This window comes from Pempheris klunzingeri, chromosome 1, assembly GCF_042242105.1.
Source record: "Pempheris klunzingeri isolate RE-2024b chromosome 1, fPemKlu1.hap1, whole genome shotgun sequence".
NCBI lineage: Eukaryota > Metazoa > Chordata > Actinopteri > Acropomatiformes > Pempheridae > Pempheris > Pempheris klunzingeri.
Window position 1 is genome coordinate 12,649,174 of NC_092012.1, and position 16,365 is coordinate 12,665,538.

At 38.2% G+C, this 16,365-nt stretch overlaps 2 protein-coding genes across 2 annotated transcripts; both read right to left on the reverse strand.

Moving 5' to 3' along the window:
* Nucleotides 1-1,477: 1,477 nt before the first annotated feature.
* On the reverse strand, nt 1,478-4,345 carry LOC139198675 (large ribosomal subunit protein P2-like). The gene is made up of 5 exons (XM_070827598.1): nt 4,254-4,345; nt 3,092-3,215; nt 2,890-2,938; nt 2,054-2,149; nt 1,478-1,599 (listed from the first exon to the last, which is right to left on the reverse strand). The coding sequence occupies exons 2-5, from the start codon at nt 3,212-3,214 to the stop codon at nt 1,523-1,525; spliced, it is 345 nt and encodes a 114-aa protein (XP_070683699.1). The 5' UTR covers nt 3,215; nt 4,254-4,345; the 3' UTR covers nt 1,478-1,522.
* A 7,186-nt stretch (nt 4,346-11,531) lies between these two features.
* lin7c (lin-7 homolog C (C. elegans)) lies at nt 11,532-16,131 on the reverse strand. Its single transcript, XM_070852085.1, has 5 exons — nt 15,962-16,131; nt 14,717-14,835; nt 14,474-14,545; nt 14,129-14,338; nt 11,532-12,972 (listed from the first exon to the last, which is right to left on the reverse strand). The coding sequence occupies exons 1-5, from the start codon at nt 15,996-15,998 to the stop codon at nt 12,805-12,807; spliced, it is 606 nt and encodes a 201-aa protein (XP_070708186.1). The 5' UTR covers nt 15,999-16,131; the 3' UTR covers nt 11,532-12,804.
* Between the last annotated feature and the right edge of the window lie 234 nt (nt 16,132-16,365).

Here is a 16,365-nt window from a genome sequence, read left to right on the forward strand (position 1 = left end):
TTGTACTGAGTCTTTCTACTGACTCAGCTTTGAACGCATTACATGACTCAGCTCTGTAGAAAGCTTGAAATGTTGGGGATTAAGTAACAACCTTACTGTCACACACGAGGACATGACTAATAGTCTTGAGACAGGCTTCCTGGTAAGAGTTGAAGCTTGTTCTACCGCCACTCAGGTCACCTTAGGGCTATAGAGATTTGATGCATTTGAACATGAGTGGGTTTAGTTTATCAGGTGGGGGGAACAGTATTGTTGAATTAAAAAAAAAAGACATTTTCTGTATTTGCGAAGACGTCTATGACTAACGCAGCATGGAAAAAAACAGGTCAGGCTGCAGTGCCTTCTGTGAGGCATCTATCACCACTAAGATCCATTAAATAGAAATGCAGCCCTCCTGTATTAGTATTGAAATGGTTTGTAACATACTGTGTTGTAAATAATAGTTTCCAATTAAAGTGGAGTGGAACCCAGAGTAAAACACATTGCACTTCTGAAGTAGGAAACTATGAATCATGAAGAATCCACTACTGCTGTTGAAATTGGTTGTGTGTTACTAATTGGGTTTGATGCTGTTGTAAATAATTGACATTCAGGGTGCTGACCTGGAATAACCATTATAAATCTGGACTGCAGCTATTCACATCAAATATTTAAACAACCTTTCTATCCTGAAAAGGGAGAAATATCTCTGTTGAGACTGAGACAGACTAATGGAATTATGTATAAAATAATGTTTACTCTGAGAGTAAATTTGCATTTTGCAACAGCCGTATGCAATGACCCATAACAGACCCTCATCATCACATCTTCCTACAGAATCAATAGGCTTGCCTGTGCATCTATCCTCATGTAAACCATCAGTGGCAAACTATAATAGTGAGTCCTACATTTATTTCTTATCTAAAAGTCAGTGTGGTCCCAAATTCAGAGTTTGCATTAATGTGTCTGATGTTACTCATCATGTGATGGAGTCCCTGTTGCTGCCTGCAGGTCCCCTGCACCTGCTGGTCGGTGTTTTTACCAGTCGCAGTAAATAATGCAGGTATTGGCATAGTCCAGTTGGGGGTGATCAACATCCATCCTCATATGATTCAACATGTTTTAAACGACCTGAGGAACCTGGTGTGTATTTACTTCAGTGTAAAACTAAACAGCGCCACCTGCTGAGCGCTGGGCTCAATTACATGATTTAAGTGCCACCGACAAGCTGCAATGTTTGATAGCTCACACAACTGTCTGCACAACTGCTACTGGAAATAATCTTACTCTAAACAGAGTCATCCCCTAAATTAGGTATAACTGTGGGTCTCTATGAAACTGATAATAAAATGTTACTGTGCAAAGTTCAGTTCTCAGCTTTCTCGTGAAAACCCTTGGATCAAGTGGCTGCTTGATCAGTGTTTTTCCCTCCTCAACAGGGACGGACACCAGATACCAACACAACTTTCATTTTTCATTGACAAAGACATTTAAATACTTTTTTTTTTTTTTCTTATAAATTTTATTCAGCCTTTGAAAAGGTTTAGTCGAACAGGCCGAATCCCATGTCGTCATCGGACTCCTCAGACTCCTCTTTCTTCTCCTCCTTCTTCTCTTCAGCTGCAAAACAAAAAGCATTTTTCTATTTTTATTTTCTGCTATAACCACCATTTAACAAAATCTATTATAATGAGGTCGCTACATTAACTACACTATTTGTGCAACCATTTAAAAAAAAAACAAAACATTTGTCAACTATTGTTTAGTTTACACGACAAATTGGTTGCTGTACTTTTCGTAACAAATACAAGTTTCTCAAAAGTGTCCTTGCTTAAGACCCTTCAAAAATGCCCCATAAACAAAACAGAACAGACCAAACTACCTACATGACTTGTATCTACTAGGTATGTTCTGTCAGGATTGAATTAATGAAGATGTGCAACATTGAAACTAACTACTGATGAGTAAAAGATTTGGCTGCATGTACCCATTAACATACAAGGTGAAGGGCAAAGGCACCGTGTGCTAAGTGTCATTGATGCTGACAAACAAGGTGCTAAGCAGCAATGCTCACCTGCAGCAGGGGCTGCGGCTCCGCCTGAGCCAGCACCCGCAGAGCTGGCAACGGCTACAGCACCGCCTGCTGGCATGCTGGCCAGCTTACCGTAACCTGAGGAGACATGAGTTGGCAGACATAAAGCACAAGTGATAACACTGACACTCAGCAGCCAGAAACAAGATAGGTCAGAAACGGCATCTTGTTACTTGATATAATCTGGCAATTTAGTTGTATAGTGACATTCTGATGTTTAAATAAATAGGCTTATCCTGGCCTCAAAATAGGTGCATGTTTCATCTACATGATGATTTTAGCTAAAAGGTTGCCTCTGCCTGCTAACATAATACAGAATTCATAGTACACACAGTAAGAATGCACTATATCAACATTCATGGAATTGTCACAGCAAGATAAACTCAACAGCTTGAACCAGGTGTAAAATATACGTCAGCATATATTACAAGGTTGATATAAGTGTGCATCAAGTTTTTTTTAATTTGCATAATACTCTTAACACTTTGTGTGCAGACAGCCACAAATGTCATCTATTGTAAGAAAACTGTGCACCTATTTTTATAAGCAGGCAGGGAGACAATCATCTTCCTGTGTGCCAAGAGAACTCATCACTAGTCACAAAAATCTAACGACAGACAAATTCAGGATTAGAGGATGTTTAGAGGATGAGAGGACTGAGTTAAGACAATCTTGGTCATTGAGTATTTGGATAAATACTTGGATAAATTAAAATTCTGTCTGGTGCTGCTTTAATGGAGAGAAAAATCAAAACCAAACACAGATGTAAATTTAAAAATTAGCACTACACACAGACACAAACATCAATACACACTCACCTGTGGCAATCACCTCATTCACATTCTTTCCACTGAGCTCAGAGATGACCTGTTGAGGGAGAATACATTTGTGAATATCAAAAGGCAACAACAAACTCTGGCTAGATCAACTGCTGCCACAACACCACACACACACAATCTATAGCAAACTCTGCTATAGATTGTGCATTTCTGTGATTTCTGTGATTATACAGCTCTTTACCTTGGTCAGGCGTGCGTCATCGGCCTCAATACCAACACTTTCCAGGATCTTCTTGATGTCCTTGGCCTCTGGGCTTTCATTGCCACCAAGGGCAGCGAGCAGGTAAGCAGCAACGTAACGCATCCTGCAAAAACAGCAGCACGGAAAGGTCCAACTGTGAGCATGTGTTTTAATGGACATCAACCAGAAACACACATAAAAAGACACCAACAGTTCAACAAAATGTGTCTTACTCAATACAGATATATATTTATATATCCTTTAGTACTCGGCAAGACTGCTTAGCTAAAATCACACAGTAAGCATTTATATCTCTAACATTTCTAAATTGAAATTTTCGCCTTCTTGCAGATTAAGTGCAGTTCAGAAATTAACTATATGCATTGCATGTTTCAGATTTAACCAAAGGTTTTGCTAAAATTCAAGATTCAAGTGGCGACTGAAGGCAAACCTCTTCATTTCATTTCTCGTGATTTTATAAAAACATTTGGAAATAAGAGTCACATCAGCATAAATAATCTTACTTTGCTCACAGTGAAAAATAACTATGCCTGCTTATGTTCCATTAGCCTATTTAATTGCGATTTTGACAGCAAGCCACTAAGTATAGTAACACTGTCTAACAGTGTTATCTTCCAGGTTTGCGTTTTTTATTCTCTATATACATATATAGAATAGAAATCTTTCGGACACCCTCATCACGCAACATTTTCACATCAAACGTTTCTGGATTAAACGATTGGCGTGTCAATTGCAAGTCAGTACAACAGGTAATTTCCTCTAAGCAGTACAGATGGCCAGACACCATCTCAGTGTGTATCGAGTCTGTGATACTTAACAAGCATTTAGCATCACATCTCTGTAGTCAAACTCTGTCGTGACCTTTTTTTCCGTACAAATCGCGTAAAATGAGACGTATTAAAGAAAACATACGCACAGCTACAGCTTTTACACCCATGTGGCGGCGTGTTCTTCAGTCCCGCTAACATTAGCTAACTTAGCCGCTGCCGACGTTGCGGGGCGTAAAACGAATTAATTTCGCCTAAATGCCACTATTTGAAGTCTTTTAACTACCGAGGTTGGAAGTTTACTTATTTCTTGACATTACATGCGTGTTCTCCCGGAGATTAAAACATTTATTACAGTATAAAAAGACACTCACTTGAGCTAGACAGACGAACGCGTGTTCACTCCGAGGTTAGCACGGTCAGAAAGGAAGTTACGTCGCCGGATGAAAACGGAAGAACCGCCGCCGCTTCTTCTTCTTCTTCTTTTTTCCTGCTGTGGCTGTTTCTTCTTCTCTGTGTTCAAATAAAGACCGAAGGAAATTAAACTTACTTCTTGCTGTATCGGAGTGTTTCATGTGTAAACTGCCTCCATTTCGACTAAAAACCGGAGACGTTAACGATGTAATTCACTGCAAGAAACACACGTTTTATTATTAAGCTGTAATATATGTGAAAAAGCATACAAAAAGCAATAAAATGCAAGAAATATGTATATAAATGTGGGATTTGAATCCCTATGACCCTCTGAGACAGATTTAAATGGGTAGATCTTAAGGTTATTTTATACACACACACACACACACACATATATATGTATATGTATATATATATATATATATATATATATATATTCTCTCCTATACTTAAAACATTTTAGGCCTGTCTTTTGTTGTAACTATGCAACAATGTGCATAGTTGTTCTTGAAACGATTGAAACGAACAAAAAAAATCATAAAATCATATACACTAAAGGTATGTCCCAATTCATGTCTAATTAACTGTTAATTTAAAAAATGAACACAGCTCATTGAAGCTGCTGTAATCTTCATTCTGGTTTTATCATTTGTCATTTGGGTCTTTACAGATTTTGCTGAAGAAATATCTGAGTGGAGATTAAGTTTTATTTTTAGACAGGTATCTTTAAATCTTCACACTGGGATATTTAATTTATAGTTGATGTTGTCTACTTTGTGGTAGGCTTGGTGCTTTCTTTTTAATTTTTCCTTTCACCCTCCATCCACCATCTTACCTCAAAACAAACTCTGTGTGCCCATGTGTGTGTTTATTTATTTATTTATTTATTTTTTACTGTTCAGTATATTAACATGAATCAATTTCTTCCTCCTTGTCTGCTCCCACTGCTGATTTGGCTCCGGATCCAGTTTGGCCTCCTGCTTCATCCCCAGCCCCCGCTGCTGCTGCTGAGCTTGCTCCCGGGTGTGATTGATTTTGGTTGCCAGAAAGACAAAGTGAACCATCCTCGCACGACTCTCTACAACGGATTGGGTCCGCACCATGAGAAACCGGCAGCTGTGCTCTGGTCTCAAGCTGTAGTGTGAACAACCAGCTCTAATGAATCGCTGTCACATGCACTGTTTGGTTCCAGGCAACCAGCCACCGAGCTACCACTGAGCTGCTCTCAGACATCTACAGTATGTATGGATGCATCTGGGCGAAAGCACCTTTTAAACATGTACTGTATATCCAGAGTGGGAAATGCTTTACCAACACTTGATGTTGGGGAAGGCCACAACTGTCATCAATTAGCAGGTCTATTGCCTCAAGAAACTTCACAGTTAAATCAATCTGTCTGATTAAAAATTGAACAATTTATTACAGGGCCATCTTGCTTTCTATCAGCAGTTCCCAAAACTGGGGACAAACATGACCCAAGGGGAAAACATAATTCACACTTTGACTTGTCAAAGACAAGTGTAATTGATAACATTAATTACTCCTGTAGTGTAATAATTACTGGAACAGGTCCTGAATTAATGTTATTAGTAACAACTGTGCTTTTCCTCAAAGCATTTGCTGTGAAAAAGGCTTATGACCGGGGTTCATTTGAAAACAGTAAATAAGTAAGAGTGCCTTGGCGCTGGCAAGGCTTCCAAAAACTCAGGTTTGCATGATTTATTTTGATTGCAAAACTACATTTGAAGCACAAGATGGAGAGAATTATAACGAGGAAACCGAAATATGAGGATGCCTATCTTGCATTTCAGTTGAAGATCAATGAAACATGAAAAAGTTTGTTCTTTTGTGTGTAAAAACTGTCACTTCTAAATGGAGGCATGATAGAAAAAGTAGGAAAGCACTTAGTCCATTTCAGTATACACTCCCCTCCAAAAGTATTGGAACAGTGAGGCCAATTCCTTTATTTTTGCTGTAGACTGAAAACATTTGGGTTTGACATCAAAAGATGAATATGAGACAAGAGATCAACATTTCAGCTTTTATTTCCAGGTATTTACATCTGGATCTGATACACAACTTAGAAGTTAGCACCTTTTGTTTGAACCCACCCATTTTTCATGTGAGCAAAAGTATTGGAACATGTGACTGACAGGTGTGTTTTGTTGCCCTGATGTGTCCTGTTACACTGATTATTCAAACAATAAATAGCGCTGAATGTCTACGTTCAGTTTCAGATTTGGGTTTTGCCTGTGCAGACTGCATTTATAGTTAGAGGCGTAACCAACAAGAAAACCAGAGAGCTGTCCATGGGTGAAAAACAAGCAATTGTGAAGCTGAGAGAAGATGGAAAATCAATCACAGTCATTGCACAAACATTGGCCATAGCCAGTACAACCATTTGGAATGTCCTGGAGAAGAAAGAAACCACTGGTGTACTAAGTAACAGACGTCGAACGGGTAGACCAAGGAAAACAGCAGCAGTTGATGACAGAAACATTGTGAGAGCTGTAAAGAAAGACCCTAAAACAAGGCCAGGCTGGAATTTGCCAAAAAGTCCAGAGACAAGCCTAAAAATTCTGGGACCAAGTTTTATGGACTGATGAGACAAAGATGAACCTTTACCAAAGTGATGGAAAGGCTAAAGTTTGGAGAAAGAGAGGATCTGCTCATGATCCCAAACACACAAGCTCATCTGTGAAACACAGTGGAGGTCATGGCAGTCAATGTCATGGCTTGAGGTTGCATGGCTTCTTCTGGGATGGGCTCATTCATCTTCATTGATGATGTAACACATGATGGCAGCAGCAAAATGAACTCAGAAGTCTACAGAAACATTTTGTCTGCCAATTTAAAGAAAGATGCAACCAAACTGATTGGGAGATCCTTCATGGTGCAGCAAGATATTGATTCAAAACACACTGCCAAAACAACACAGGAGTTCATCAGGGGCAAGAAGTGGGAGGTTTTAGACTGGCCAAGTCAATCTCCAGACTTCAACCCTATAGAGCATGCATTTTACCTGCTAAAGAGCAGACTGAAGGGAGAAACCCCCCAAAACAAGCCACAACTGAAAGAGGCTGCGGTGAAAGCCTGTAAAAGCATCACAAAAGCAGAATGCAAAAGTTTGGTGATGTCAATGGGTCACAGGCTTGATGCAGTTATTGCAAGCAAAGGATTTGCAACTAAATATTAAGTCTTTTCACGTTAATGTATTTTAAGTCTATCTGTTCCAATACTTTTGCTCGCCTAAAAATTTGGTGTTCCGTTACAAATAATGCTAACTTCTAAGTTGTGTATCACATCCAGATGTAAATACCTGGAAATAAAAGCTGAAATGTTGATCTCTTGTCGCATATTCATCTTTTGATGTCAAACCCAAATGTTTTCAGTCTACAGCAAAAATAAAGAAACTGGCCTCACTGTTCCAATACTTTTGGAGGGGAGTGTATTTGAACGTCCCCATAAACACATGATTTTTAAAAAAAATTTAAATTCATCTAATTTTAGAAAAAGCTCTCACATCCATTTCTACAACCACCTTGACGCTCTCACCAAGTTTCTATTTCACCCCTGAGGTAGTTTCCTAGTTTTCATACAATTGAGGCAAGACAGTGAAAGAGGAGCAATGGAGTGGAAGAGAAAACACCTAATGGTGTAGCTGCTGCATTGCAAGTAAACAAGAGTGTGTCAGATTTGTCAGAAAATAAGCTTTTAAACAGTTAAATATTCAAGTTCAGTCTGGATTCACTCTTCCTGCAGTATTGGACAGTATTTACTTTTCTCTCAACATCAAATATGGGTCTTACTGTGTGTTGTGTTGTGAATTTCTATAAAACAACTATCATGTGTTTATGTCAGGCACAATATAAATGAAGAGCAAAGACTGTAATGCAGCAGCACCAGCAGCAGCAGCAGCAGCACCAGCAGCATATGTACGTCATCTAAAAGAACAGGCAAGTCGTATTTGTTTGGAACAAAACATGAACTAAATGAAAAGGGAAAAGCACATTAACATTTTCAATTATGAAGGGGTTGGATCACACACACATGTCCTTCACCGCTTTGTGAAGGTGGTGATTGTTTCTGATGTTGAGCTCAAAGAAATGCCTTGAAAAGTCATAGTCAATTTAAGCACTGTTTATTTAGCCTTCAGTCAAATTATTATTATGTTCTACATCACAACATTTTACATTCCACATCAATGTAACACAGTAAATTAGGTAAGAAACCAGAGAACACAAGATAACACAACACAAGTCTACAGGTAATAATCCTAAACAAGCACCGACTAAAACAGTTCAAACATTAGCAAAGTTTTCATAAATGTTGCAAGTTTGGTCTTGGTAATAGAAAGAAAAGAAATCAGTTCAGGTCTCAGAAAAGATGTGCTGATGTAGGACAGTTTCTTTCTCTCTCTCTCTCTCTCGAGTCTGTCAGTTCGTACAGGCTGGAGATCTCAGCACCCATCCTACACCAGCGCTGCTTTTCAGAGGGGCTTCACTGATATGGCCCTGGTACACAGTCAAAATGGAAGTACCAATCATTCCTGGTATTTGTTTGTTAGGAAAAATCACTTATAAAAATTGAGAAAAATATCAAAAGAAAAGTATTATAAAAAATACTCTATTGACCATTCCAATATATAGACAGGGAAAACGGGTAGAAAGTTGAAGAGTACTTCACAAAATTTTGGAACTTAGTTAGACAATGGTCAGTGACATTCAGTGGAGAGCGTGACTGTGCAATATCAATACCAAGTCTCATTACATTTTTTCCTGATTTACTATACATGTGTGTAAGCAGTGACTCTAGCTAGCTAAAGCTGGATAAAACACAATTAAGGGATAAACTATGTGTTATATTAAGACATTTTGACATTTATATACATCGCGACTCTTCTGCTAAATTCTCTGCCTCGAAACAAAAAAAAAAGTAATGCTCAAAGTAGCCCATGGGATGGTCTACTGCTAGCCAAGCTTTCACATAAGCCTATTCCTCTACATGCACCCCGACAATCGTTAATTAAATAGCAAGGCTAAAATTACATGGAAATTTCAACTGCAACTACTTTCAACTGTGATCAATATGAGAATGTTCTGCTATCAAACATTATAAAGGTCTCATTATGTAACTCCAATGTGTCTGAGTGCAGCGGTCCCAAAGTTGTTGAACATGTCATGTGACATTAAACGTTTGTTCACACAGCGTTAAAGTAGTAATTTTCGAAATCACATGCTGCAGCAAAATGACAGCTATTTTGCACCATTACAGGATATTTCCGAAGTTTTTAAAATGACCTTGCATAGATAATGGATTTGCATTCAGTTTTTGCAGAACTGCGTGTGCGTTTCATTTTATATTTTCAGTTCAACATTTTTCATAAGGAGTGATGGATTACAGGGAGTACGCCCACTAAATACAACTGGGCTGTGTGCTCATTATGCATCACCATTGTTCTTGGACTATTTAAAGCAACGTTAAAGAAAAATAGAATTTGATAAACGTCATCTTGAGTGAAGATAATCCTGCTATTACAGCTGATGTTTAAAGGAACGCAGACTATGAGTTGACATGGAGAGTGATGGTGGACACATGTAGAAACAGTAACAGACAAAGTAAGATGCCAAAGGGTTGTTTGCTTGCTCTTAATTTTATTTTAGCAAACTGCAATTTTTGTTCCAATTATTCGGAAAAAATTACAAAAATATCACTGAATGTTTCTTGCTTGTGGAAAAAAATGAAATCTTTCCCTAACTTTGCAACAATAATGAAATTTTTAGCACTTAGTGGTGCATTTAGTGATATACAGTAATCTTTTTTTTTTTACTGAAAGCGCACAATATTTTGGAAAACACAATACCAATTTTTTCTGCCAAAAAGTACCAATGGACTGTAGTACATTTGAATGAGCTATTTACAAGTTGCTTCAACTGACGTCATTCATTGAGCCTTATTGTATGTTAAGCGATGGTGGATGGATGGTGGAGAAAATAACAAAAACACCAAATGAAAAAAAAAACCAAAGCGGTGGAGTGACTACGCCACAAAAGCTGCTACACAGAAAAACCGAAATCATCACACACACACACACAGTCAACTGGATATCTATTTAACACTAAACTGCATCAAAAAGGAATTCATTTCTGAAGAACGGTTCAACATCAGAGGACAAACATTTAAGGATGAATGACACCATTCAAAGAGACACCGAAGGCGAAGTTGTCGTTCTCTCGTACGCTGCCATGTGTTTCCGTTACTTAATCCACCAACCATCTGATTTCTCCATCGGTTAGATAACTCGCAACTCTCTTCATCGTTACTACCTCCTTGTCTCAAATATGTAACGCATTGAACCTGAGACTGGATGATAGCATGGCTTAGTCAGCTAAAGCCTAGTTTACATTATGCTATTTACATGACGTTGCATCTACTATGGAAACAAAACATTTTTGTGGATAAATCTCTGAAATCAATTTTGTTCTGGGGATATTATGTCCTCATACACACAGAGACTGGATGTTTAGCGGGTTTTAACCGACAATCATTCATATTCCCTTTGCTGGGAAATAAAGAAAAGTCCTTGAATGCTCACTTCACTTGTTTTATATTAAATAGTAAAGTATTTTAAAGAAATCCATGACTTGCGGACTTGTTTGATTGGCATGTTGAATGTAGGCTAGAGGATGGGATTTAGGATTCTCAATCAGGAAAGGTGTTTTGTTTTTTTTTAGTATTAATATTCCTATTAGAGGAACATCAACATGATAGCTAAACATGCATTCAGCAAACACTTTACAACTAAACAAAAAACTTTGTGTACTACTGTTGCATGTGTAAATGTGAGAGAAAACCTATATACACAGTATATTGGGAGTTATTGACACTGTTTTGACACTAGCCTGCTTAAAAAGCATATCGGAATAAACTTGACTGTTTGGCAGTATTCAGTAACAAAAGTTTGTTGTTGTCACTCTTATTGCAACATGATGTGCAGTTTGTATCTCACATACAGAGTGTATTGGTGCCACTTGACTATAAATCAAGCAAAGATGATTGTGATGACAAAAGAAAAATGATAGAAATGTCTACGTACAGAAATGAATCTGTAGTTACACACAAGTCAGGAAAAGTTTTAACTCAATGGTGTATTCTTGTGTTTGAATGGAGTGCACGCATCATGAAAGTAAATAGTTATTCAAGTTTAAAGATTTGCAGAAAAGCCATTTTTCTAAGTCTTATCATAAATCCAGGTCGTTATAAAGAGGTCAGTGACTACCAGTACGTTCAAATGAAGTGAATGTTTCATTTATGACATTTTTGTTCTGCGAGACATTGATAAACAAAATGCTCAACACAGACGGAAGAACGTTTGTCAAGTTTTGATGAATATGCAGTAGCCATGTACAGCACGTGTGATATCAACATCTGCCATTTCATTAACCAAAGCAATGATGAACGCTCACATTAGCATCATCCTGACTTAACAGATTGTTTGGTATAACTACACGTCTCATTGGTCCTCATTTTGAACTTTCACTGTATGACACAAACAATACTAAGTCTGTTTGTAGTGAAGATCAAAGACAAATGTTGAGTAACTGACTTCTCATTATGTACTGTACCTTGCAAAGGAAAACATGACATACAGTACATTTCTGATTAATGTCCAGACCAGGTTTCATCCCATGTAGTGCTGACTGCAAGGTTTATAACTGATAAAAGTCAAAACAAGTCTCTGTGGTGTGCCAGCTCAAAAGTTGCTTACAGTACCTACTGAGCGTGGTGGAGAAAAAAAAAAACCTTAAAAATGATCCATCACTTTTGTTTTGAAGTGTCCTTTCAGTGGTTTCCCTTATTATCAAACATATAACCATCTCTATTCAACTAATTCAGAATGTAATACATATAAAACTGCATCTGATTTAGATTTGCACAATTAAAGGGAGTTACCTATATTTGCCATGTATTTCTATCAAATCACATTGTCTTTGAGAATGACAGATGCAAAGCATGGAGTAATTTCTGCCGCAAGCATTTAATAACCAGTTCTTAACTTTAAACCATTAAAAGGAAAAAAGGAACGGTGAACACAGTACATAAGATAAACGTGTTTGCCCTGAGGCACTTGATAGTGGCTGTGGTAAAAGAATTAAAACCCTTTCCAGTCAAAGGAATTGTGTAGTTGGTCTCAAAAGCACTCTAAGTTGCATTCAAATTGTCAATTCAAAAATAATGCACGCGTGTGAGTGACCACCTACACTGACAATCATGATTATTCTAGTGTTTGTCTAGAGTTGTAGTGTCCAGTGTAACAATGGCAAATATTAAAAAATGCTACAGAAAAAGGGTAGAAGCACAATATACAGTATGTGAGGGTAGGAACTAAAACTAAACTGGGGTATGTTTGTTATGTTTTTTTGGGCAGGGAGATAAGAAAGAGACCAGAACAAATGGCCAGAAGGCTAGAAGAGGATAGACACGGGAGCTGGGCATCAACACTGAAAAATCCTACTGGGGATAGTTGTTCTGTTGCCTGCGCTTTGCCGACCTCATTTTCTCAAAGCGTGACTCCATTTCCTCTAGGACTTTGGGGGTGTACCTTACTACCAGCTTCACTGTGCCCTGAGCTGCTTTGAGGAGTTCCACAGCTTTCTCATGGTGCTCACCCTCCACACTCTGGAAAAAACACAGAAATGTACTGTAAGACTTTATGACAAAGACACATCAGTGTAGTAAAGTTTTTATAGGGTTATAATCCAAAAAGCTAAATAATGTGGGTAACTGTTAAGCCAACAAGGTATGTAGTAACTTTGGATGAAACAATGGCCTTAGTATTTTATAAGGATTTGAGAGAATATAACATAAGAGTTGGCTGTCGGGGTCGACTTACTATTTAAGTTTGTAATTTGGAAACTTTAATGAGAGAACAAACTGAGCAACAAGCAAAGTCAATGGGATAATTGCTTTTGGCTGATCCCGGAATTGCAACCTAAGCACAGCAAACAGCATTCTTTTGAGTACTGCAGCAAAAATGGAAGAGCCTTAAAAAGTTTTTTTGTTCAAACAAAAAAATGAATGTTGACTTTCACAATTTCTCATAAAAAGACATTATGTATATAATGTGTTGAATTTATTTCCTTGCTCATCATTTTCAAAGCCATTTTTCAGAAGAATGTGAAACCCACAAACCTACATTGTTTGCATCTATATTTGCTTGCTAGATGTCTACTTCTCTTTTACCTCTGTTGGCACATTGCTACGTTTATTGGTGACATTTCTTGCAACCACCAACTGTCTGTCAGTGGAATAGTGTGAAAACATCGGCAGGACTAAGTACGCGTCACCCTTGTGCACGAGTGGACTCGAGTGCCCTCACTGACAAATTAAGGTCCAACCCTTAAACACATTGCCACTCACTCCACAGGGAACCTGATGTAGTTGTAGCTCTTCAAATAGCTGCTTAGTTCTAGCTCAGTCTGCAAGGGTGCTGTAGAAAATCTGTTCATCAGCACCTACCACTTCTAGTAATATGATGAAAATATTTCTCTGTAGCCTAATTTATGGATGAGTGTACTAAAAATTAAAATTTACAAGTTGTCCTTTAACCCAACTTTCTGCTAAGGAAGTGGAGGTGAGAGCTTTGGAGAGACAATGAGAGTATGAAAGTGGCATTAAAAATGATGGTGTTCATGGAGAAAAGTAGCCGCTTAGAGGACAGAAACATATGAAATAAAACATGAAAATACAACGTATGAAATAAAATGTGTACATGCCATGAGACTTAAGCTTTAAAATTAGCATTCTGGGGTGAGTAAAGATTGTGTGAACGTACCACCCCATTAACAGAGAGAAGCTGGTCGCCTCTCTTGAGGCCTCCATGTCGATCAGCGATGCCTCCCGGGATGATCCGTGAGATGTAAATAGGCGAGTTTTGCTCCTTTCCACCCATTATATTAAAACCCAGGCCTTCTTCTGTCTTGGGCAGTTCTACGACACGCGGATGTGAGTGTCCCTCACTTGCTGCAAAGGCTGCCACGGTAGCCTACAAATAAACAAAGTGGTGTTTATTTAACCTTTGCAAAAATACTGTAACAATCTTTTAAGAAGCAAGTGGTCTGAAATTAAGATTAGAAAAAATAAAAGTGCTTAAATTGCATGGATGTGCATTAGATGGTACCTTTGCTGTGGCGTTGGCTCTGACCTCAGGACTGCTGTTGATGTCCACTGTTTCATACACATGCTCATATACCTGAAGAGACAATATTTTGTCACATCCAAGCTACAGCTGTCAAGATTTCCAAAAGATGAGCAAACCAAACTCAATTTTAAAACCCTTAAAGTTTAACATCAGAAGTGAAAAGTGAACTACTGCCATCTCACAGGAAACTGTTTAAAGAATAGTAAAGACAAAGCGTCTCACTTCTCTGACGGCGTTGCAGAATTCACTCTGCAAGACCCTCTGCAGCGCTTGCAGCTTCTGGGGAGGCACTTCCCCCGTCCTCTGGAGTTTATCAAGCAGTTCAACGGCACGGTTAATATCTATCAACACAAACACATACACCATCATTAAGGCTTTCACTATTGTCTGCAAATGGAAATATTCACAGAAACAATGACTGTTGCCTGTGTGACTCAACCTAAACCAAAGAGAACTGCTTAAATGTCAGGTGCCACTTCATATATATCAAAAAATACTGACTAACAATTCAAATTTGAATAAATTTTCTATCAGGTAACATGTCTTTATTGAGTTTAGCTTGACTTGCACTACACTTGTTCTCTGTGTCCCTTTGGGATACTTGTCTTGGCTGAGAGCACTGGCTTCAGAACAATATATAGTGCTGGGTTATACTTAAGTGTGACTTGAATTAACAAAATCACAAGACAAAAACAAGTGTGAGCCTTTCTCCCCCAGTGTTAAGTTTATATTTTTGCAGTTAGAGTTTGTTTTGTCCTGTTACAATGAGGAAAACTCACATTACACATCTCTCTTAATCTGTGCTAATTGTTTCTGTAGCTAATTAAACCACAAGCTTAGCCATGACTTCCTTCAACATCTAAGTGTAGATGGAAGTAATTATTTCACACTTATTATTTCACATGTATGTACGTTTGTTTAAAGAAAACAAACCTGTGTTTTATGGACTGTCCAACCACATTGTAACGTCATTAGCAGACATAGCAGGACCTAATTTTAGCACTTTGTTAAAAGAAAAACTGAGGTTGAAATATAACGTTAGTGTGTAATGTATATATTTCTTCCTGCTTCTCGCTGCTAAGGATAATGAAGCAGGGGAAACAAAGTGCATTGAAGCCTCATATTTATGCAAACATACGCCGAGCCTTTAACAGAAACAGTTAAAGACAGATCACTGTTTGTTGTTACTTTTATTAGCTAGTTAGCTAGTGTGCTAAGTAGAGCAGTATAGCCGTAAAAATGATCGTTACTTTAACTTTGCGCCAAGAATATACAAAGTTGCTCAGATCTATAAACATTAACTACCCGCAAGATATCGTTAAGGCAACGTTAGCCGACTAAACTAAAGTACGCTGTCAAAAACAATCACCAGCTCTGTTAGGCTAACGCTGGCTAAGCTAGGTTAATGTCTCCCTGGTATCACAACAAATATTTCTAAGCTAGCGCTAGCTAGCCAATTAAGTTTACCTCTTTCCAACCGCACGGGCTCCCCAAGTGATGCCATTCTTGAAATGATTGTGTGTTTGAGGCCTGACAGATACTGCGTTTAACGCTAGATATGGAAAACTAAATTTGGTAATCCTGGCTAGCGTTACGCCCGCTTAACAGAGACAGACGATAAATCAGATTAGCCAAGTTAGCCGGCTAGGCTAGCTGCCAGTGTCATGGTGCGTTCATGAATTCCTCGTAAAGTGGAAATACCTCCGGAGTCATCGTTTTCTTTTCCGTATTCACTGGATGCCAGAGGGCCAACCTGAACGCCTTTTCTCCAACTATTGTGACTCAGTCAATGTTTTAAATTATTCATCTTAAAACAATTTTTTTAGAAATTGTCTTAAAATGAATAATCTACATTTCCAAACAAAATGGAC

Excerpts from the sequence above, each read along its gene's own strand:
- LOC139198675 (XM_070827598.1), bottom strand. The coding sequence starts at position 3,214 with ATGCGTTACGTTGCTGCTTACCTGCTCGCTGCCCTTGGTGGCAATGAA. Across the intron at positions 2,939-3,091 it reads ATGACGCACGCCTGACCAAG|GTCATCTCTGAGCTCAGTGG; the intron begins GTAAAGAGCTGT and ends CTCCCTCAACAG. Across the intron at positions 2,150-2,889 it reads GAATGAGGTGATTGCCACAG|GTTACGGTAAGCTGGCCAGC; the intron begins GTGAGTGTGTAT and ends ATGTCTCCTCAG.
- lin7c (XM_070852085.1), bottom strand. The coding sequence starts at position 15,998 with ATGGCATCACTTGGGGAGCCCGTGCGGTTGGAAAGAG. Across the intron at positions 14,836-15,961 it reads GCCCGTGCGGTTGGAAAGAG|ATATTAACCGTGCCGTTGAA; the intron begins GTAAACTTAATT and ends TTGTGTTGATAG. Across the intron at positions 12,973-14,128 it reads TTCTCTCTGTTAATGGGGTG|AGTGTGGAGGGTGAGCACCA; the intron begins GTACGTTCACAC and ends TGTTTTTTCCAG.